At 38.7% G+C, this 22,074-nt stretch overlaps 1 protein-coding gene across 1 annotated transcript; it reads right to left on the bottom strand.

Moving 5' to 3' along the window:
- Positions 1 to 3,979: 3,979 nt before the first annotated feature.
- Positions 3,980 to 17,441, bottom strand: pak2b (p21 protein (Cdc42/Rac)-activated kinase 2b). The gene is given in 15 exon segments (XM_038268597.1): positions 3,980 to 4,899; positions 4,982 to 5,119; positions 8,635 to 8,831; positions 8,919 to 9,018; positions 9,869 to 9,986; positions 10,068 to 10,180; positions 10,395 to 10,443; positions 13,227 to 13,290; positions 13,382 to 13,511; positions 13,594 to 13,707; positions 13,794 to 13,825; positions 16,669 to 16,819; positions 16,910 to 17,013; positions 17,108 to 17,258; positions 17,260 to 17,441. Coding segments are annotated over 15 exon segments (1,587 nt in total). The 5' UTR covers positions 17,299 to 17,441; the 3' UTR covers positions 3,980 to 4,812.
- Positions 17,442 to 22,074: the final 4,633 nt, after the last annotated feature.

Below are 22,074 nucleotides of genomic sequence, written 5' to 3'. Positions count from 1 at the left end.
AGGAAGCATGAAGTGCTCTAGAACTTCCTGGTATGTGGCTGCGTTGACCCTGGACCTCAGAAAACACAATGGACCAACACCAGCAGATGACATGGCACCCCAAACCATCACTGACTGTGGAAACTTTACACTGGACTTCAAGCAACGTGGATGAAGTGCCTCTCTTCTTTTCCTCCAGACTCTGGGACCTTGATTTCCAAAGGAAATGCAAAATTTACTTTCATCAGAGAACATGACTTTGGACCACTCACCAGCAGTCCAGTCCTGTTTCTCTTTAGCCCAGGCAAGACGCTTCTGACGCTGTCTGTGGTTCAAGAGTGGCTTGACACAAGGAATGCGACAGCAGAAACCCATGTCTTTCATACGTCTGTGTGTGGTGGTTCTTGAAGCACTCACTCCAGCTGCAGTCCACTCTTTGTGAATCTCCCCCACATTTTTGAAGGGGTTTTGTTTCACAATCCTCTCCAGGGTGCGGTTATCTCTCTTGCTTGTACACTTTTTTCGACCACATCTTTTCCTTCCCTTCGCCTCTCTATTAATGTGCTTGGACACTGAGCTCTGTGAACAGCCAGCCTCTTTAGCGATGACCTTTTGTGTCTTGCCCTCCTTGTGCAAGGTGTCGATGGTCGTCTTTTGGACAACTGTCAAGTCAGCAGTCTTCCCCATGATTGTGTAGCCTATAGAACTAGACTGAAAGACCATTTAAAGGCTTTTGCAGGTGGTTTGAGTTAATTAGCTGATTAGAGTGTGGCACCAGGGGCCATCAATTTTGAACCTTTTCACAATATTCTAATTTTCTGATATGATGAATTTGAGATTTTCATTTGTTGTCATTTGTAATCGTCAAAATTAAACAAAATAAACATCTGAAATATATGAGTTTGTATGTAATGTATGAATATAATATACAAGTTTCACTTTTTAAATGGAATTACTGAAATCAATCTACTTTTTCATGATATTCTAATTTTATGACCAGCACCTGTATAGCCAAACGGCACTTCGTTCCCTCTTCTTCATCTTTTTCTGCTCCAGCGTCTGAGGACAGGCAGCTGGACGGGGAGACTGGTGAATCTTGGGCAGTTAGTGCATGCAAGAAAGAATAAAAAGTATCGATCTTGTTAAACGAATATTGTTCAATATCAATACCAGCGTTGGTGTCGATAGTATCCATCCTAGGATCGATCCACCCACCTCTATTAAATAGTGCATTACCACCACCAACTGGAATGGAGTGTGGATTTTTGTTGGGCTGCTACAAAACAAAATCAGCAAGACCAAAATAAGATTCAGACCCTTTGTACAGAAGAGGATTAGGGCCACTGGAAAAAAAAAAGGTAACTGATTTTTACATCTCATTTCACTACAATATGAAAAAAAAGTCAGAATTCTGACACTAATCTCAGAGTTCTGACTGAATTCTGTCAGCTAACAAACATGTTAGCATCCAGCTGTAGCCATGTCTGTTTTAGAAACTAAACTAGCTCTCTTGTTTTAATCACCTTCTGCTCTTCCATTAATAAAATAGCATTACTTTTTATGTGCCCTCGGACACCTTATTCCACCTAATTCCACCATTTTCCATCAATGTGTTCCTGTTTCTCCTAAACAACTCACATCTCTGTCAGTGAAGCTGAGTGCTCCACATCTCTGCCTTCATGGTGCACATCTACAGCAAGATCCACAATTCTGAGATTAAAGTCAGAATTCTGAGATTAGATCATTTTTTTTCATCACGATGTTTTTAATCACTGCTGCTTACCTGCATTTTAAACAAATGAAATAGTCTAGAGAGCTGTACTTAACAAAATTTCTTTTTGTTCACAATTGGTGTACAAAATGACAAAATAAAATCTGCCTAAGGCTAAAGTCAGGATTCTGAGAAAAAAGGTCAGAATTCTGACTTTTTTCCCATATTAAACTGAAAAAATATTTAAAAATCCGTTAACTTTTTTTATTTCTTTGGTGGCCCTAATCCACTTCCGTACATTTACATTGATTAATCTAAGATAATGAAAAAATTTAAATAACAGTTCTTTCATAGGATTTCTATTAAAGTGTATTCTTTCCTTTTTTAAGATTTTGAACCAGTTCCCTCCATTTTCTTTCATGCATCTTACAGTGTACCATAACATGTTTGATTGTCTCTTGTTGCTCACAGTATTCATAACTACATTTTGACTGAATATGTAATCCGGGTAAAAAAAAATAGAAAATATAACACCTTTTGATATAAATCAAATATTAACATACAAGAATGACATTGCGAAGGACATATCTGACATGATCAATATTGTATGGGAATGGGAAGATAACATGTACATGTATGTAAATGGAAAAAAAAAATCAAAAACCTTCATTAATAAGTTTAAAAAATGAACTCAAAATCTTCTTTTTATCTTTATCTCCGTTAGCCGACAAATATGGGCAAATATCCAAAAACTTTGTAGTGACATGTCACAATTTCTGGTGCTTTGACAAACTGCTAAAATTAACATGATGCAAGTAACTGTCTCGTTGCAGAATGAGTCTGTCTCTTTTAATTGTTGAACATAAAACCTGCATATGTTTTTATGTAATTATACTTTTGGAGATTGGTTTTGTATGTATGTAATGTAATGTAAATGCCTGTTTATTTATTTATCTCCATTGCCTTGCACAAGTTATGTTGATCTCCTGTATATAACTGTTATTTTCTCTTTTTTTGTAAGAATGAAAAGTGGAGATTCCTACTTGAAAATGTAAATTTATTTTTTTTTTGTTCAATAAAGTTTGAAAAAAAAAAATGAATATGTGATCCAGGTGTTTTAAGTTGATTTCTTCCTAACATTACAGATGTCTAAAATAAACATTTCATATTTAGGATTTACAATATATATTTACATTTCTGACTTAAAGGAATTTAGTTTTGTGCAGGAAGAATCTAATTTTAGCACTTCGAATAAATGTCAAAACGGCCTGCCATAAATGGTTGGGGGATTGTGATCCTAGATATATTGACGAACAAATTACACACACATTTATATATATAAAGATCAAAATAGATATTGCATAGAAATATAAAAATGGTCAATGAAATAAATGTACCACATAATATTAAGAAGTAACATTTGATTATCTAACCAAAAGTTTAATATAAAATAAAATATTTCTTGATGTGAAATGCACAATTGCGTGATTAAATGTAAAATGGAAATTTAAAAAGGTTTAAACAAATGAGTTAGTTAAATACCATTCAAGAAAATTCTACATATTTAAAAATAATTATGATTACTTGATACAATATATCAGACAAAGCATATTGGGTGTCACCATTCTTTATTTCTGGTGGTCAAAGTTTGGGAAAAACTGGATTAAACCATGTTAAAATGAAGGAGTAAGAAAGCCCACCGCTTAATGGGAAACAATGGGAACAGATTTAACATTTAAAATTGATTTTATTTCCTCTTAGAGTTTATTAATTGCCAAAAAAGGTGCAAAGGTGGAGCTACTCGACTAAATCAAATCCAAATTTACAAAGAAATCAAGCAAACGAAAGACCAGCCTCATGATTTTAAATTTATAGGGTACAGAAATAAGATCTGAAAATGTTTCTTAAGCTTTAATTTATTGAATATTTTATTGTTCTGCCAGATATGTCATATTTTTTTACTACATGATTGAACTGGATGGATTCTATAATAAAAACAGCTGCTATTAGAGCTGATTCTAACGTCTGGTCAGCTTGATGTAAACAAGTTAATTCACTTCAAATATTAGGCAGAAATAAGCTCACAACATATTCATATTAAAGCAAAGGGTTTATTTGTGTTTTGACAAAGTTGTTAGTTGTGTAGACTAAAACAAAACGGTTAGAGAACTGCTCTGCTGCCTTATGCTCCTGATTAGTGTGTTATGGTCACTGGTTTTCTAGCTAAACAATAAATAAACAATCTTTGTAGGAAAAAAAGTGCACTTTAAAAGAACACAAAGGACAGAGTTTGACATACAATATTCACTTTAATAGCAACAGAGAATACAGTATAAACCCTGTCGATCTAACGCTTTAATTGCCTGTAAGGTGCGCCTCTGGCATCAGGACACTACAGATATGAGGGAAGAACAGGTACAGTAGATCCATCAGGGGAAACAGCGAAACATCCCGATCTCAGCCCGGGATCATGATGAAAAATGCACCGAAACGTTTCCTATAAAACCGTAATGAGAAATGTTCCAACAAGGGTCAACTATAGAAAATAGAGCGTCCGCTGAATGAAACCGTATGGACCAAATGGGGGAGGGGGGTGGACAGGAAATTCAAGTATCAAAATAACTACGATACTGACAAAAGTGAAAATGTAAATTACAAAGGTAGTAAAAATGAAGGGAGACGACACAGACACAATCAACAATACATTAGGCAACGTTTTGCATTTGTTTAAGGCAGCTGATTAAAAAAACCCAAAAACGACTAAACGGAACTAGGCATCTTCTTCATTCCAAGTTAAATACAAGCCTAGTCCTAACCTGTCACCAGTTTTGATGTAGAAAATGAACTACGCCTGACGCTGGAACTAAGCACTTTAGTTTGACTCGTCTTCTGACGTCAAAGAGAAAAGAAGAGTTGGTGTTGACAGCGGGGGTGGGGGTGGGGGGGGGGGGGGTTGTGCTCTGGGCTTTTTGGTCTTCACAGTGAGGTTCGTCAGGGCTTACAAGGCTGGTGCATCAACGCTGGCAAGTCACTCTTAGCCTATTGTCTGGCACGAAATCTAAACGGTTGGCACATATCTGTGCACAGCATGGTAAGGCAGGGTGGGGGGGCGGGGTCATCCGTTAACGACTGCCCTTCATGGCCTCCTTGGCTGCCAGGATCAGAGGGGTGAGACTGGAGAGGGGCTTTGCCAGCTTCAGGAACGGATGCTGAGCAGCGGGACACAGAATGAAAAGTTCAGGCGTTGGAGGAACAAATCCAGCATGATTAACATGGGGGGGGGGTTATTACCTGTAGGAGCTCTTTGCCTCCGCCTCTTTTCTCTACATCCATTTCCAGGCAGCGGTTCAGGAAGTCTCTGAAAACTGGAGACAGTTTCTCTGGATTCTGGAGCTCTGGAGTGCCATTTGTGGCGATCAGGTATAACGCCTGTCGAAGGGTTAGAAATAAGAAGAAACGTCTGATTTACGTCGTATTAAACCTTTTTTAGCTTTCGCTGCAGCTACTCATTTCAGTGGAATATTTTATGGTATTCTGCACAAAAACAAAAAAAAGGAGCTCAGAGGTGTGAAGTAGAAGAAAAACTATTCATGGTTACAAATTTATAATCCGTGTATGGTTCGTTCTTTGGTTTTTCGTTTCAAAACAAAAACGAAAAAACAAAACAAGCATGTGGTTTTTCTGTTTTTCCGTTTTTAAAACCTAAATTGAAAAAAATGAAAAATCGGATTAAACTCAACAGAGTTTGAGTTTTGTTTCGCCATCAACATGAAAATAAAATACGGTTGTTGTTTTAATATGTAGCGGTACCGGAAATGAAGTAAGTCGCCAAAGAAAAATCATTTACAGCGGATGAAGACGGCATCAAAACAAAACATTTCTAAACAAAAGGCAATGGCTTGAATCGTTTTCTGCATTGATTATCGAACTTTTTGAGAGAGGAAAAACACTCTGAAATCAGTGATGCTTTGAGCTGCCATGAAGCCGCCAATTCCCTCTAAATAACACAAACGTTTCCATTTTGGTAGTGCTAACTGAAAAAGTTCTTCTTGTGGATTGTAATGGCAGTTGGCAAGAAATTGAAGGCGTACATTACCGCCACCTACTGGTAACTAAAAAAGTTATGTGTTGGGAGTTCAGGTCTTCATTTCCGGTTCTGCCATAAGGTCCGTTGAATTAACAATAAAACACAAGATTGCCTTTGGTTTAACCATTGCAGTTAAAAAAAATCCCAAAACGTACCCTTTTTTCATTTTTGCAAATGCCGTTTTTCTAATTTCGTTTTAAAAACGGAAAAACAAAAAACCACATGCTTGTTTTGTTTTTTCGTTTTTGTTTTTAAATGAAAAAAACAAAGAACAAACCATACACGGATTCTTTATGATATGTTCACATATACTGTCTCCTTGAACCCCAGTGGGCCTCAGCCGATGGCCGCTCACACTGAGCCTGGTTCTGCTGGAGGTTTCTTCCTGTTCAAAGGGAATTTTTCCTCTCCACTGTCGCTACAAGCATGCTTAGTGTGAGGGATTGCTGAAGAGTCAATGAGTCGATGCAATCAGCTGGTTTTCCTTAGATAGAAAACTTTGAATCAATCTGACTGGATGATCTGGTGAACTGGAAAGTGACCTGAGATGACATGATGTGAATTGGAGCTATAGAAATAAACTGAATAGAATTTATACGGCACTTACAAAAATAAACACCATTAATAACAACATAAAACATCCCAAAAAAAAAAAAAAATCCATAAAATCATTCCCAGGACAGCTATTTTGAATATTCTTTTGGAAGTAAATTATTTTTAGTTCAAAAGGAAGCAGGAAGATTCAATAGTTGATCCAATCCTGTCGCTGTATCATTATACAAGTTTTTAATTTAAAAAAGTTAAAATCTGACATGCATAGGTGTAGATGTGCACAGAAATATGCCTGTATGGCCACAATATTAAGATATATAAAAATACAAGCTAATACAGATTACCGTCCTCTCTAGATCAGAGCTTAATGTGAAAGAAATTAGCAGAACATTTTCTCACATTCATATTTATACACATTATTTATATATTTCTCATATTTTCTCTTGAACAGTGCAATATCTGTACTTTTCTTAATTTAATCATCTAAAGCATTCCATAAAATCATTCCTAGGACAGATATTTTGAATATTCTTTGGAATTAAATTGTTTTTAGATTTAAACATTACCAAAGTCATTTAAAATTCCATAAGTTTCATGAGTTTTGATTTTTCCATGAAATTATTGCTTTTTTTCATTAAAGTCCTAAAGACTTTTCACAAACAGTTTTTCCATGATCTTATAACATTGTGAAAGTAAAGAAACGCCTTTAAAGAAGCCGTTAATTAGTAAAATCATGAATACATTCTGTTTTTTGTAAAGGAATAACTAAATAAAACTAAATGTACCTGTTCCGAATGATAGATTAAATAGACGTGTTAAAGGAGACATGATTCCATAAATTAACCTTCTCTTCTAAAGTTATATCAAAGTTCATTTTTACATTTAACTGTTTCAATAATCCGTTTTTCTTCTACCGACTTTAGAAATATTGAATTAACAGTTTTAGGTCCACAGATCTCACCTATTCTATTCTATGCTGATGATGCATTTTTTATTTCCTTCGCCAGACTTAGACCCACGTTTACAAATGATTAAATCTTTCAACCACCACATTCCTATTTTCAATAGCCGTAATATATTTATTTAAAATTAGAATTAAACTTTAATGCCTTTACACTGTCACAAGTACAGAGGAACAAAATTCCCTCCCTGCATTTAACCCCTCCCCATTGGGAACAGCGGGCTGCCATTGTGCGGCGCCCAGGGAGCAGTGTGGGGTTAAGGGTCTTGCTCAGGGACCCAGAGTGGAGGCAGTGGGAATCAAACTCAGAACCTCGATGCCCTAACCACTAGGCCGCTACTCCTCCTCATTTCACAGAAAATGATTTTTTGTAAAATAATCCAGATACGTTAGCTGATTTATTTCTGAAAATAATATTTAAAACATTCAAAGTTCATTTAATATCTTGTTATGCTCCATTCTACGTTTCTTAATAATGCTAATTAACTTATTCTCATATATTTGTTCATTTTGTCCTCACAAGAAACCCAATTAGTGCAAAAAAAAACGTGCGTTATTTGATTTCAGCATAAATCCAGCTGTAGTCTGAAGGCATCAGGTGTTTGTTGGAGGACATTAGAAAAAACTGGGTTTAAAGCAGAGTTTGGTTATAAAACGATATTCCAAGCTGGGAACAAGACGTCCATGAAATCCTCAGCTCAGGCCAGGAAATGTTGCCAGATCAACCAGCAGCTGGTCAGCCATTAAATGTGCAGTTTAATGAGCCATGCAGGGATGAAGGAACTCTGCTCTGATTGGTCCAAGTTAGAAACAAACATTTCTCTGCTCTCACCACCTAAGCTTATGTTTAAATGTGATGTCTGTAAGCATTAGCACATCTCTCCACTGTGAGATCAATAAAGTCAATCAATAAAGCACCTAAAACATCATAAAATAGCCCAACCATAATTCAATTAGGAACTGAGATTAGAAGCTGCTGTTTACAGATGCTGACCATCCAATCTGACTGAGCCTAAACAATTTTACCTTCAAAAACTATCACTGCAGTTAAAGAAGTTTTTTAAATTAATGATTCTGGGGGCTGAAAACATGCCATAGGTTTCTGATTTCTTATTTGGAAAAATATATGTGCCATCGAAGTAATAAAAGTCACAAAGATAATTATTCTAAACGAATAAGTTGAACTAAATCTCTTCTTTCCTCTCAGGTTTTATGGTTACAACAGAAATATAAAACAGAGACGGATGACAGTAGAAGTTCATGATTTGAAATTCTGCTTCATTTAAGTCAGAAGGCTCCAGATCTTTAGATTTAAAAAATAAAATCTGGAGGTAAAGCACTCACTCGTAGTGGGTTCTCATTCAGGTAGGGAGGCTCTCCTTCAACCATCTCAATGGCCATGATACCCAGAGACCAGATGTCCACTTTGGGCCCGTAAGCCTTTCTGGTCACCACTTCAGGGGCCATCCAGTAGGGCGTACCTACCATGGTGCTGCGTTTGCTCTGCTCAGGAGTGATCTGGGCGCAAAAGCCAAAATCGGCTGTAGCAGAAACAAGACATTTCTTTTAATTAAAGAAAATAGATTTAAAAAAGTTGATTCTAAAGCTTTTAGCAGGAGAGAACTTACTGAGCTTCACGGAACCATCCATCCCAAGCAGGACGTTGTCACTTTTAATATCTCTGTGAATGACTTGGTTTGCGTGGAGGAACTCCAAAGCTTGTAAACACTGGAGACAAGATGGAAGAGGAGAGAAAAAACATCAGGACTCACAGCGGGGCTCCACCTTCTTTCTCAGTTTAAAGTCGTAGGGAAGCGGCTGCTCCAACCGTCGCATTTCCGAATTCTCCCGAGGGGTGCCCGACTTTACACGAGTGAATAAAGTGAATGTGATTGGTCGGATATCATGGGGCTGGTTTGTCGGAAGCATCTTGCTAACCAGTTAGCAACTTAGTGCTAGCAGGTTCCCAATGGGAAATTCCATTGGGACCAAGTAGCACTAAATTGGTGACTTAGAAACGACGCTGTCAAGGAACGCTATGGACAGAGGAAACATGCAAGAGGAGGAGAGTTTAGTGTCGGAGGTCGTGGATGAGTCTCCTCCGTCATCCATTTTTTATTTAGAGGAGGAAAGCGGGGACGAAGATGTTGTGGAAGAGGACGCCAGGGCGGCAGAAGCTTGGTTTGGTGTAGAAGGCTTCCAGCCGTACATGTTTGAGCCCTTGCCTCGCAACGCTGCCAGTTCTGTTAGCTCTACGCCTGCCGAAGACACAGACGTCCATCCCCGTGAACACTGGGACGCAACTCAATGGGAAAGGAAAGGATTCTGGTTTCAACCGTTGCGTATATTAGCTGCGACACATGAATCAAGATGCTATGACCGAAAACATTTGATTGACAGATGACCGTTGATATATGATTGGCCGAATTTAGGTGTTCAGGCTGATGTAGAACACTTAAACATGTTTAAGCCAGAAAGATTTGACATTTAAATATGATTTCTCTACAACTTTGATTTCTTGAACTGAATTAGTCAGAATTCATTAAAGGTGTGAAAATGTTTTTTTTAAGTAAAGCACCTCTCTGCAGACTGCAGCTATTTGAGCTTCATCCATGCATGTTTCTGTGACCACATCTGTCAGCGAGCCCCCCGCCAGATACTCCATCACCACAAACAGCTCCTCCCCCATCAGGAAACTGAAAATAGAACAGAAAGCTTTTACAATCTGGACAAAACAAACAATCAACCAAACACAGCAGGAATCATTTTATTCCCACCTGTCTAAAAAGTTGACGATATTGGGATTCTTTAGCTCCTTCATCACCACAATCTCATTGATGATGAGCTCCTTTTTGGGTTGTTTCTGTAGGTTGATCTGTTTTATGGCCACCTGTCAGAATAAATCACCAGAGCTTTAATATAAAAGGTTCACGCTGAAAAAGAACATTTGTAACACAGATTCATTAGCTTTCTGCAGCATAAAAGATGAGCTGTCATTGCAAGGCGGGTTTAAAAGATCATCTTAAACATTTTAGCTACTTACTTTGCATCTGTTACATAAAAAAGAAAAAGTTACACATTGCATATCTCTCCTCCTGCATTACCTCCTGTCCTGTTGCAACATCAATAGCAGTGAATACTGTTCCTGATGCCCTGTAAAAAGGATGAAAATGACCACTTTAGACTTCAGGAAATTATCTTTTCTTTCACTCAAACAGAAATAAAAGGAACTACAGGGTGTGAAATATTTTTAAAAATCAAAGCTATAATGAAAAACTGTTTGAAAATGTAACAGTTTGATTTTGAAGCAGCTGGAACCTCGTTTGAAAGCAAACAGTCGATAAAGAAAGTGACGTTTTTCCAGTCTTTATGTGTTGATGATGAACTTTGACCCCCAATTCTACATAACATTTTTTTTCTGTTCATTCAAGTTGGCGGGCTTTAGGAAGCCACACTAATTTAACTTTTCCTGTTTTAAACGATTAGACTTTGCACATTTGGGCAGGTTTGATTTATTGTACCGTATTTTCACGACCATAAGGCGCACCGTACTAAAAGGCGCAGTCTCAGTTATGTGTCCCATTTCTGTATTTAACACACACATAAGGCGCACCGGACTATAGGGCGCGTTTTTTATATACCGGTACATGTCCTCTACTACCTTTAAATACCTCTACTACGTATTTAAAAATAGAGATGGAGCAAAACTGAGTATGATTGTGCTTTATTCATGTATTTATTACAAAGTATTAATCAAACCAGGGAGCTGGCCGTGAGACAGACACATCGCTGATGAAACAGAGCGCTGTGATCACTCCTCTGAAACAGTTTATTGACGCCTAAATTAACTTAAAATCCTGAAACCTGCCGACAGAATATGTTCGCTTTGATTATCCTGGTGCCTGCAGTTTAGATTGTACCAGTTAGTTCTGACACGCAGCTGAAGCAGCTTTGCTGCTCTGCCTGCGCGGTGCAAAAGTGGGTCTGACGCGCGTTGGGCGGCGCTATCCTATCCTTTCTTTGCCTTGCAGCTATATTTGCTGTGATCAGCGGGAATAAAGTAGTTCTAATATGTTTTTTAAATGGGAAAATCCACCTGAAAACTTAATTCAACAGCAGCCTCAGGCCGGGTCGACTCCTCGCAGTTCTCCGCGGCGGCTGGTAGGTGTTTTTCATCTAAATAATCCAAACTGCAGGCAGCAGGATAATAAAAGCCAACATATTCTGCCGGCAGATTTCTGCATTTTAAGTTAATTTAGGCGTTAATAAACTGTTTCAGAGGAGCGATCACAGTGCTCTGTGTCATCAGTGCTGTGTCCGTCTCTCTGTCAGCTCCCAGATCAGCTTCTCTGATTGGTTGACGCGGCGCGTCGAGAAGCAAAAGTTAAATTTTTCAATCTCGAGCAGCAGCGCGTTTGCGGTGCGTGAGATGCTTAAATGCTTCAGCTGCTCAAAACGCGCTGCGGGACCTTTTGCTGAACGCTGTTCTCGCCGTTATCCCGGGGGGTCTGACAAAGGAACTTCAACCGCTCGACATCGGTGTGAAGCGGCCGTTCAAAGTAAGGCTGCGAGCGGCGTGGGAGCGATGGATGACAGACGGAGACCACAGTTTCAGCATAAATGGAAGGCAGCGCCGGGCAAGTTACGCCACCGTTTGCGGATGGATTGTTGATGCTTGGACTAACGTGTCTGCTGGCTCTGTTGTTCCAGCTTTCGCAAAAGCCGGCATTATTTCTGAGGAGCCGCGCTGCACGGAAAGTGACTCTGACAGCGAAGAAGGGGAAACTGGCATGTCTGATTTCGCGCAGCTGTTTAATTCAGAAACAGAGGATGATGACTTTGATGGGTTTGATTAATACTTTGTAATAAATACATGAATAAAGCACAAACATACTCAGTTTTGCTCCCGCTCTATTTTTCTACCTGAAAACTTAATTCAACAGCAGCCTCTGGGCGGGTCTCCTCCTCTTCACCGCGGCGGCTGGCAGGTGTTTTTCATCTAAATAATCTAAATCTTGCAGCTATATTTGCTGTGATCAGTGGGAATAAAGTAGTTTTAATATGTTTTTAAGTGAGAAAGTCCACCTGAAAACTTCATAATTGCAGTCAGTTCATCCAGATTATCTATTTCTGTCGGAGCCGCTCAGACCCCCACATACCAGCGGTGCACCGACAGGAGAAATCCTTTCATCAGCAGCCTCTAGGCTGGGCAGCCTCCGGGTTCACCGCGGCGGCTGGCAGGTGTTTTTCATCTAAATAATCTAAATCTTGCAGCTATATTTGCTGTGATCAGTGGGAATAAAGTAGTTTTAATATGTTTTTAAGTGAGAAAGTCCACCTGAAAACTTCATAATTGCAGTCAGTTCATCCAGATTATCTATTTCTGTCGGAGCCGCTCAGACCCCCACATACCAGCGGTGCACCGACAGGAGAAATCCTTTCATCAGCAGCCTCTAGGCTGGGCAGCCTCCGGGTTCACCGGCGGCTGCTGGCAGGTGTTTTTCATCGAAATAATTTAAACTGCAGGCACCAGGATACCGGTAATAAAAGCGAACATATTCCGTCGGCAGGTTTCAGGATTTTAAGTTAATTTAGGAGTCATCACAGCGCTGTGTCATCTGCCATGTGTCTGTCTCACGGCCAGCTGCCAGGTTTGATTAATACTTTTTAATAAATACATGAATAAAGCACAGTCATACTCAGTTTTGCCCCCGCTGTATTTTTAAATACGCAGTAGAGGTATTTAAAGGTAGTAGAGGACATGTACCTGTATATAAAAAACGCGCCCTATAGTCCGGTGCGCCTTATGTGTGTGTTAAATACAGAAATGGGACACATAACTGAGACTGCGCCTTTTAGTACGGTGCGCCTTATGGTCGTGAAAATACGGTAAATAGTTATTATAAAGTTATCCCCCTCCTTCTTCAGTTACTCACCCCTGACCAATCTTTTCATATCTTGTGTACTTCTTCTTGGGATCTCCGATGCTGACTATAGTTCCTGTAAACCAGAACGCCAACATCGTGAGAAAAGAAAATATTTGTGAGAAAACGACTGAATGAAGTAGGATCAGCCTTTGGTATTAACTCACTCAGTTTGTCCATGATCTCCTCGTCGGTCATCCTTTTCCGTTTCTGTTTATCTCCGGTCTTGGAGGCAGCGTCCCCGTCCGGACACGTGCTTGGAGCGGGAATGGGGTCAATAACAGAGCGGGTATACACCTGGAAAACATGACGGGATCCAGGATGAAATCCAGGAGAGTTCAACAGATGAAAGAGGTTATTTGGGTTTTATCTGACTTACGCTCTTAGTGTGTTCTGGCCTTGGAGCCACAATAGGAGGGGGAGTATTATCATCATCATCGTCATCAATGTCTCTGATGTTTGGAGATGAAGGTTCGGTGCTTTTTTTGATAGGCTAAATCAAAATTAAACAAAATCACCCAATCACAACAGAGACACAATTTAGATTGAGAGTGGCGTTAAAGAGCCTGTATGACTTACAGACTGAGGTCCTGGAGGGAATGCCTCTTTTTCTGTAAACAAAATGTATTTCATTAATTACAGAACTTTCCTTTTGGGATGTTGTTAAGAATGCAACGCAGTTATTATAATTTGTGATCCCACAAATGCCTGCATGAATCCTCGTAAAAACACTACTTTGTGTTTTTATTCTTTTTTTTGGCCATAGAAATTAGGGGTGGGACGGTTCACAAAATCCACGGTTCGGTTCACAGTTTCGTGGTCACGGTTTTTGGTTCGGTTCGGTATATGTTGATTGTTAGCCTGACATGTTGGTAGGGTGGCCATTTCTATATCACCAAAAAGGAGGACACTGTGCGGCATATCGATAAATTACTAAGGTGTACATAAGATTCAGGTAAAGTCACATTTATAGTACAATTCTTAGTAGTTTAAAGATGATGCTTGTGTAGCTGAATAGAAGAAAAATATAAAAGAGATGTTAAAAAAGAATTGGTTCCAAGCATTTGTATTTATTTAATACATTGTGGTGTTTAAAAAGTGACCATTTTTTGACACGATTAATTTGCACAGAACTGCTGCAATTGATCATAAAGCAGTTGTTTGGAAAAGAAGCTTGAGGTGGAGAAAGAGCTAAAGAATAGGACAATGCAAATTTCAAAAAGTGGCTGGAAAAGAGGAATTGGTGACATGGCTGCAGCCTGTCGAGAGTAAAGATGATTTCACCGTGTTATCTATCTATCTATCTATCTATCTATCTATCTATCTATCTATCTATCTATCTATCTATCTATCTATCTATCTATCTATCTATCTATCTATCTATCTATCTATCTATCTATCTATATAGATAGATATATACACATACTTGAGTCATGGAACTGTGCTTACAGCTCCTTAGTTCATGTAAACTAATAACTTATGTACATGATACTTGTTGTTGGCATTAAAATTATTTCTAATAGCATTAAAAGAGCATTAAATTAGAGTTCCTCATTCCTGTATAAACCCTGTGAACGTTTAATTTAATATGACATATTTAAAAAAAATCCCCATCATCATCCAGCAGATGTTCAGTTTCTGCCCAGATATTTTCTTTCTGTGGATTTTTGTAACAGGGATAACTAGGATCATCCATAGTTTGTATGAACTATTTGTTCTCTGCTTCCAAACTCATCGTCTCTTCATCCATTCCTGCAATAAGAATTTTCTTTTAAAGTTGTGAGATTCGCTCTAGAATCTCACAACTTCTTCCTGGTCTGTTGAAGCACCAATAGTCTGCATCCAATGATTTAATTAATTGCTCTTAGTTTTTGGATTATATACGAATTATGCTCTAATTTCTAGTTACCAATCTGTTTTTACTGAAATTTAATTTGAAAAACCGGGTCCTCTCTACATTCTTTTTCCTGTTTGGTGCGATTGCAATTGCAGGTTTTGATCTGGACGGACCGGAGCGGAGCCAAAAAAGAGCTCAGTTCAGTATTTTGACGGTGAGGGACGGAGACGTGCAGAGGAGTAGCGGAGGATGTGGAACAGCTCTCATTAATTTACATGACAGACAAGTACTCCGCATCACGTACGTGAGCAGAGCGGAGCGCTGACGGAGTGTGTAGAATCTGGGGGTAAAGGAGGACAAATACACGTCCGGCTGGATGTGGCGCCGGACGCCGGACAGCGCAATGAAAATCCGGACTGTCCGCCCTAAAGCCGGACATCTGGCCACCCTACTTCCAACTCTTGTTCTTTCCCACTCGCCATACCCACACAATTCTCCACAACAACTGATTTTTTTCTGCTACACCCGGCTACGCTGCTTCGCTTCTTCTTCTTGTTTACTACTGGTGGTTGGCTTTGGTCGCAGTACCGAACGGTTCTGACGGTTTTTATGAACCATTCCATTTAGGGATGCACGATATTGGGATTTTGGCCGATATCCGATATGCCGATATTTTAAAACTCATGTAGCCGATAACCGATATCGATACAGATGTTAAAGCTGGACAAAAATAAGTAGTCATTGAAAATAGCAGTTTTGTTATCCATTTCTGACACTTTGAAAAATAATATACTCAAATATATTTTCATATGCTGATATCAAATAGATTTTTAAAAACGCGGTATCGATCTACTTTACTTTCAAAATCTGGTGAAATTTCATCGTTCTGTTACAAACTCTCATGATATTTTGCAAATTCTTGTGAGATTTTGTTAGTAAAATAGATCGATACCGCGTCAATATATCAACATATAAAAATATGGCAACATTTGGTGAATTTTCGGGGGATTTCGTAGCATAACGATGACATATAGCAATATTTCATTAGTAAAAGAGATTGATATGGTGTTTTTAAATGGCAATATATCAGCATATGAAGATATTGGGATATTTTAATGGATCAATATTTTTTCCCTCGTCTTTAGAAGTTTTTAAGTCTGTAAAAAAGAAGTTTTAGAGGAAGAAGAAGAAGTAGTATTTTTTTTTTTTTTTTTTTTAGACTTTAGAAACTCAGAAGCTGATCAAATATCGGGTTAAATATCGGTGGGGTGGCCGATGTCCGATATTGAGTTTTAAGGCCGATACCGATAGGGGGCCGATTATATCGTGCATCCCTAGTTCCATCCCTACTAGAAAGTACTCCTGGCTCAGCACTGCAGTGTTTTGGTAAATCATCTTCAAACTGGTATTTTAGAAGCTGCTCTATTTTAACCAGGACTGTGAATAATTGGATCAGAAAGTGAAAACATGGTTTGATTAATTTAGATTGAAACTTAATTTAGATCAAATATGATTCCTCTTAACTTCATGGAGGACGCTGAGCTCTTTGTTTTATAAAAAGCCCTGAAATAATGTTAGCTGTGACCTGGAGCTTCATAGATAAAGGATCTTTCTCACCGGAGGACGAGAAGCTGAGGTACTTCTGGCGACCGTTGCCCGTAGAGTCGTAAAACTTCAGGGCGTCCAGCACAGCCTGTGGGTTTTTCTTCTGCTCTGACTTGGTGATGTTTGAGGTTTGTAGCAGTCGAGCCCATTGCTCCGGCATCCCCTAAGCACCAGACAAGACAGGAAAGAAGCTTTACATGCCGTGTTTGGTTCACCAGTTACAATAAGAACCACCCAGCTGGTGCATACTCACCGTGAACTCTCCTGTAACAGCGTCGAACCCGACATGTATGGTGTGTTCAAAGTCAGAAGGCGGTGAGATCTCTGGTCGCTCCTTGTCTCTATCCTTTTTCCTACCTACATGAGAGAAACCCAAACTTTAGTGAAATTAATCATACTTTTAAAGCATTAATGACTCTAAATCACTTGTATAAAGCTTCCAACTCTTCACCTTTTTCAGCCCCTGAGAAGATTGAGATGATCCCTTTCCGTTGTTTCCTTTCTTCAGGCACGGAGGGCAGCGGTTTGGAGCTGTGGTTGGCAGAAAACGAGTCTTTGCCGGCGCCCGTGCCGAAGATGGTGCTGCTGATGCGGACCGGGGGGGGCAGGGGGTTTGTCCTCTGAGTCGCCGTTATCACACATTGTAGAGAGGCCGATGGCACGCAAGGCTGAGCGGGTCGCCGGACAGAGCGGTTCAGGATGGAGAGGATGGCACACAGTTTGGTAGGGGGGCAGGACTCACATCAGAAGGGGGATTAGTGTACATAGACAAGGGGAGATAAAGCACCTGGGTAGAAATCAAATTATTATCATTAGAGTTTAGAATAACTGCCTTGAAATTTTAAATACAGCAGAGTAAATCTTTCATCTATTTAAGAGACTCCCTTTTAAATAAATCCAGGAAGTTCCCTGAATTGATGCCTTCCCTGTGTATTCTCTTATGAAGCTGGCTAAATCAAAATGCAATCAAAATTTGACAAATGCATATTTGAGATGTGGAAAAGATAAGATACATGGAGTTAAATTATGTTTTTGCAAATAAAAGTGTTATGTGGTGGGCATTTGTACTCACCCTCCAACTGAACTAATATTTGCTGAAATAACAGCAGCTACCTTCAATTCCAGCCACAAGTTTGAAAAGTTTAGCTTTAATCAGCTCCTTTTTGACATCTTTGATCTTCATTCTTATCAGTTTATTTCTCTAAATTACAAATTTGTTCTTATACTGTACTAACTCCCGAAAAATAGGCAGCATTATGGTTTTTAATTTTCCTTTTATTCATCCTACCAAGTATTTCCATTAAATTAACATTCCTATGGACATTCACAAAATGCAGACAGTATTAAGACTCAATATAATTATGTTTGTTTAATTGAAAGTTTTAGATGTTTTCCTGCTCTGTGAGGCACATTTTAAGGGAATCAGGAACTTTTCAGCTGAGTTAATTGATTCATGTGTAATTATTTTATCATTTTTGTGAATTACCACTTTGGCATCTTCTTATACCTGAACTACAGACTATATGTTTCAATTTTTGTTTTAATTTAAGCCTCACTTAAAAGAAAAAAAGATTACAGCAGCTTTTTTGTTTTTAACCATTTTTGGACATCTACAATATAAAGGTTTTCACCATTCTCCGATGTATATTTACTTAGACTGTGAAAGAATTAATAAAAAAATTAATTTAATGAGTCTAAATATTGCAGTTGTTAAGATTTACCAAAGATTTTCAACTGGAAATTTAGCTTAAGAAAAAAATTAATCCAAAAGGAGTAGTTTAGTACGACTTAAAAACTTCACAGCATGTCAAAAATTCTGAATTTGACTTTTAAAATATTTGAAAATTGAGCATCGTTTGTATTCTGCCTCAATATTATCTAAAACCTCTATGTTTAAAACTTGACTTGCTTTTATTCTCCTTCTATTTTACTGGTAAATTCATGTAAAACACTTTAATTTGTATTTGTATAAATAATCTTGCCCTACTTTGTGTTGATCAGATTAAACTGTAACAAGGTAATGGTGACCAGCCTGTCCCCATTTCTAGGGACAGTCTCTGTTTTTGACCACCTGTCCCCGGCTAAAGCTGTCCCTGGAAATGTCCCTGACTTTACCCTTGGTATAAATGACGGGGGAAATGTTACCTGTAGACTGTTATTACGGTAGAAAGAGAGCAGGAGCATGCAGAAACCGCTGTTTTGGTTTTACAGTAGTGTAAGATTGATAGAAGAAGAGAGGAAGAAGATAAAGACTGATAGAAGATTGAATGAGAGCAGAGGACAATAGAGACACTGAAGAGAAGGGAGAAAAATCTACTTAGAGTAAAACAGGCAGAAGTCAGCTAGAAAGAAAAGATGGAGAGAGAAGACAGAAGACTGAATGACCAGGTGGCACTAATAAACACTATTGATTGATTCATTTCATTAATCTTAGGAAATAGGAGAGTCAAATTCCTGGATTTTACACACGTTCTTTAAATATGAATTAATATGTAAAAATGAATGAAAGCATCACTGTCCCTGTTTACTATTTTAATTTTCACAATATGTATTTATTTTTATCGACGAGCTGAAAATGTCCCCAGATTGGATTTATAAAAAAATCTGGCCACCTTAAATGAGACAAACTCCAAACTTGCAAAAGCATGAGTCAATGTTAAGAGCTTCATTGGATTTACGGTCATAGCTGCGCTTCCTCCCAATCTAGTCAAAATGTCTACATTTTAACTAAAAACCATAAAGTAATATAAATGTAAAGTAGATCAGTCTAAAGTGGAGGTCTTCAACAGGGGGCAACAGAGGTCCTGCATGGGGGTCACGAAAGCTTTTTTTATTTTTTATATTCCACCCTGCAATTTTTTCCACTAATTGAAATGTCTTTAAATCCACATTAACATGAATCCAACAGACTGTAGTAAACAGATAAATGGAGGCAGAAGATGTCTTTCAGTCATCAATGCTCACATTCAGAGACACACAGGAGCTCTTTAAAGCTGGGCACCGTTTCATTCACAACACCTGTCCCATCAACCAGGAATCAGAAATACTTTAATAATCCCAGGGAGGGATTACTTTAGTTACATTACTCCATCTGTAATAGAGTGACCAGTTTGATAGAACACTATTTTATACGATATATATATAATTAGTGGGTCCCCGCTCCATCAGTTGGGGCCCTTGGCCTGGAAAACATTGAAGACCCCTGATTTTAAGTAGAAGAGATGAAAACATTGGAGGCTTCTCTCTCTTTGTGTCCTGGACTCTGAAGCTGATATTTAACAGTTTATTTCTTATTTTCCCTCCGTCTTAGTAGGAGGGAAAATAGGAAATGATGATGAGGCTAACATTACTGTTTATATCCTTTTATTTGTCTCTAAATGTTGTCTAATTGAGCTCCAACAAGGGCGTTAGCATGCTAATACTAGCATTCGCTGCTTGACCAACAAGTGTGCTAGCTGTTAGGGTTAGCATGACATGCTAATGCAGCTAGTTAGCATCGGCTAACTAGCTGAGTTTAGCTTAAAACTTTTTGTAAACACTTTATAGTTTGAACAGCCCATCATAAGCTATATTCGGGCCACATCGGTCCGTGGAAATGTCCTGAATCGGCCGGCTAACGGCTGCCGGGGCGGAGCGGCTCACAGGACGGTTCCTCACCGCTTCACTTCACTCCGGGACGATCCTCAACGGCTTGGAAAAAACCCAGAACAAATCCGCTAAAAGTGCCGCAGATGTCACATCTGTGGTCTGAATGGCATGGCCTTTGCACAAATACCTCGGTTACAAAAAAAGTGACTTAAACTATTTACAGTGGAACTTTGGATCAGTGTTTTCGGCCCCTTGGAGGATTCCGCTATGGCGCAGGGGGAAGCGGAACTACCGGTGTAGGTACCAGATTGACTCGGGCTGCCAGATTGACTCGGGGGCCTGCGCCTTTTGAGATGCGTCAGAGCGTCCGCCATCTTAAATGTGGCAAATCTGCAGTTTCTCAGTCACTTAAACAGTATCAGAGGGACTTTAATCTCTGAATATACTTTGTATTCGTAGTATTTTTGGTTTTGTAATATTACAAGTTTATTTTTTGTATCCCTTTAGCTTCATTCTCCTGAATTTATTCTCGTTACAAATGCAGACCGCGGGCTCAATGTAGTTTGTTTGAGTGGCATTGCCATAATGTCACGTCATCGGGAGGCGCAAGGCCCATGGCGAATTCGGTGACGTCATCAGAAGGCGCAGGGACCATGGAGAATGTCTTCGTAAAATTGTCCGTTTACAAACAGCAATCCCGCTTTCGAATAAAACCTACACCCCGCTATAATTACTTTAGTAAGCTGTCCAGACCAATCAAAATGTTTTGCGCAATTGTGCAAACGTTAAAACAATTATGTATTGTGACGTCATCAAAAGGCGCAGGCCCCCGAGTCAATCTGGCAGCCCGAGTCAATCTGGTACCTACACCGGCCCAACCCTGGCCGCTTCAACCCGCCTGGGCTGCTCATCACCCACACTGACACACTGACAACACGCACTCCTTTCAATGCTATATACGAAAAATAATTAAAAAAGTTAAAGATTTAATTTAAAAAGTTTTACAATATTTATATTATAAGCAGGGCTGGATTTTGGAAATATTTGGCCCTAAGCACAGACAGGCAGGGGCCCCTCTGAATAGAGAACATCAAACAGACCCATTAATCCAGGGGAACCAATTAAAAATCATCATAAAGAAAATCATCAACCAGTAAAGGTCCGGAGACATTTTTAATTATAATTGTTACTTTAAACAGAATTTAAATCTGAAATAAAATGAGGTGTTTATGCATCCATGTTACATATTGGCTTTTTTTTTTTACATTTAACTTTTTATTGGTATTTTTCACTTTTTTACAAATACAGTGTACATGAACAATATACATTGAACTCAACGTAACATAGAGCTTTCACTTTGGAGCTTTTCATCTATTTGGCCTTTGTCCCGTCTAGTTTTTTTATTTTTTTTAATCGTTGTCGCCGTCTTTTGTCTTGAATCTTGTCCATTTCCTCCACTTTTCCTCCATTTGAGTTTGTTGAAGTCTTAGACGATGTGTCAGCTTTTCCATAATGTAGATTTCTTCTATTATTTCAGTCCATTGTTCTTGACAAGGGGGGGGTCTGCCTGTCCCCATTTCCTTGTGATAGCTTTTTTGCTAGCTATTAACAAAATCTTAATCAGATACCTGTCTTTTACCGGTACTTTGATATTGTTCAAAATGCAAAGGTAAAGCACCGCACTGTTCATTGGAATATCATATCCCAGTATCTTCTTTAGTTTCATTTACATTTTTCCAAAATGTAACAATTTTAGGACAGTTCCAGAATATGTGAGAATGATCAGCATTCATTGATCCTTATACATTGTCTTTTTAAATAAAAAATAAA

This window comes from Cyprinodon tularosa, unplaced genomic scaffold, assembly GCF_016077235.1.
Source record: "Cyprinodon tularosa strain WSP-4 unplaced genomic scaffold, ASM1607723v1 ctg119, whole genome shotgun sequence".
In the NCBI taxonomy this organism is placed as follows: Eukaryota; Metazoa; Chordata; class Actinopteri; order Cyprinodontiformes; family Cyprinodontidae; genus Cyprinodon; species Cyprinodon tularosa.
The sequence above is the reverse complement of the archived record's forward strand: the minus strand, read 5'-3'. Positions and strand labels throughout refer to the sequence as shown.